The sequence below is a fragment of the Gracilinanus agilis genome, unplaced genomic scaffold (assembly GCF_016433145.1).
Source record: "Gracilinanus agilis isolate LMUSP501 unplaced genomic scaffold, AgileGrace unplaced_scaffold10176, whole genome shotgun sequence".
NCBI classification, from domain to species: Eukaryota; Metazoa; Chordata; class Mammalia; order Didelphimorphia; family Didelphidae; genus Gracilinanus; species Gracilinanus agilis.
The window spans coordinates 1-2,092 of NW_025340452.1; the positions used below are offsets into that span (position 1 = coordinate 1).

Genomic DNA, 2,092 nt, shown 5'->3' on the forward strand with positions numbered 1-2,092 from the left:
ATATTATATTATATTACCTATTTATATTATTACTCTCTTAGTTCTTGTGTTTGGACATCAAGTTTTCTATTTAGATCTGGTATTTTCTTCAGGAATGCTTGGAAATCTTCTCTTTTATTAAATAACCATTTTCCCCCTGAAAGAATGTGCTCAGTTTTGCTGCCTAGGTGATTCTGGGTTGTAAGCCTAGATTTTTGCCTTCTGGAATATCAGATTGTAAGTCTTCTGATCCTTTAATGTGGCAGTTGCTAAATTCTATATAATCCTGACTATAGCTTCTTGGTATTTAAATTTTTTTTTTCTTTTCTGGCTCCTTATGCTATTTTCTCCTTGGCTTTAGGGCTCTTGAATTTAGCTATGATATTTCTCGAAGTTGTTATTTGGGAGTTTATTTCTAGAGGTGATCTGTGGATTCTTACAATTTCTATTTTACTCTCTTGTTCAAGAATATTGGAGTATTTTTCTTTAATAATTTCGTTATTCTATTGTCTTAGTCTTTTTCTCTTATCACAGCTTTTGGGTAATTCAATAATTTTTAGTTGGATTAATTTTTAATATTTATTACAAAAAATTAGTGATGATTTTCTCATATGCACATTGCTTTATAGGGCAAACAGAAAACTGCTAGCACACCAGGAAGAGACCATGACTCCTACATCCTTCTGTCTGGTTTTGGGTAGAGCTGCCCAAAACACACACATTCACAGCGACATTTGTAAACCCCACAGCAGATGTACTAGGTCAGATTCTGATTTCTTTCCCCACAGTTCTCAGTGGTCAGGAACTTAATCTTGCTGACTTCTGTTCCCCCTCAGGAAAAGGCAGGGGATCCCTTGACTGACAGCAGCTTAGTTATGTGGATGGCAAGGCCAGAGAGAGCTAGGGGGGTCACTTTGCATCCTTGTACTCTGTGGTATCAGAGTGGGAGGACTGAAGAAAAAGACATCATACCAGTGTGCACTGCACAGTTCTACAGAGGGGGTAGGGGAGGATTTTGCCCATAGTATTCAGATGGTTAAAAATGCCCAAGAAACCCAGAAAAAACAAAAACATTTCAAACAACCAACAGTTCCCAAACACAGCTGAGTTTGAAATTTCCACTCATCAAGCACAATCAAATGCAGTAGATCCTCTCTAAATCTTTCCTTCAGACAGATCTGTGTTAGGGCCTAGAAGGATCTTCTGCTGCTGTAGCTGTTGCTGCTGCTGCTCCATCTGGAGCTTCTCCATTTCAAAGACAACTGGCAGAATGAGGATCATGAAGGAGGTGGTCCAGATCCACAGAACTTCCCTGGAGAACCAGCACGTTTTCCAAACTACAGTGAGGGAGAGGTCAAAGGTAGCTCCTGCAGAAGTCTGGACACTTTCTGGGAACAGCTCTGTCAGGCCCCACAGTTTTTCAGCAAGGGTCTTATCCAGCTCATCATCACTATTGTCCTCCAGCTGATCCTTGGCTTTGTTGGTGCTGCCCTGGAGCAGCAGCTCATCTGTAGACACCAAAGAGTTTGAAGGCAAACGGATGGTAGCAGAATCGGCAGTAGAGGCAGAAGATGAGGTGGCAGCCATGACTCTAGGGAATACCAGAAGCATAAAGAGCTAATCCAATAATTCTTTTTATTTTTATATATTTTTTTATTTACAATATTTTCCCATGGTTACATAATTCATGATTTTCCCCACCCCTCTTCCCTAACCCCACCCCAGAACTGAGAAGCAATTCCATTGGGTTATACATGTATCATTGTTCAAAACCCATTTCCATGTTATTCATATTTGCAGTTGAGTGATCTTTTAACATCAAAACCCCACTCATATCCCCATAGAACCACATGATAAATCATATGTTTTTCTTCTGCATTTCTACTTCCACAGTTCTTTCTCTGGATATGGAAAGAATTCTTTCTCAGAAGCTCCTTTGGGTTGTCCTGGATCATTGCATTGTTACTAGTAGAGAAGTCCATTACATTTGATTGTGCCACAGTATATCCATCTCTGTGTACAATGTTCTCCTGGTTCTGCTCATTTCACTCTGCATCAGTTCTTGGGGGGGGGGGGGCCTTTCCTTTCCATATAGAAATCCTTCTGTTCATCA

At 40.1% G+C, this 2,092-nt stretch overlaps 1 protein-coding gene across 1 annotated transcript; it reads right to left on the reverse strand.

The window, feature by feature from the left end:
- Positions 1–1,134: 1,134 nt before the first annotated feature.
- LOC123253902 (mitochondrial import receptor subunit TOM22 homolog) lies at positions 1,135–1,566 on the reverse strand. Its single transcript, XM_044682998.1, has one exon. The coding sequence runs from the start codon at positions 1,564–1,566 to the stop codon at positions 1,135–1,137; it is 432 nt and encodes a 143-aa protein (XP_044538933.1).
- Positions 1,567–2,092: the final 526 nt, after the last annotated feature.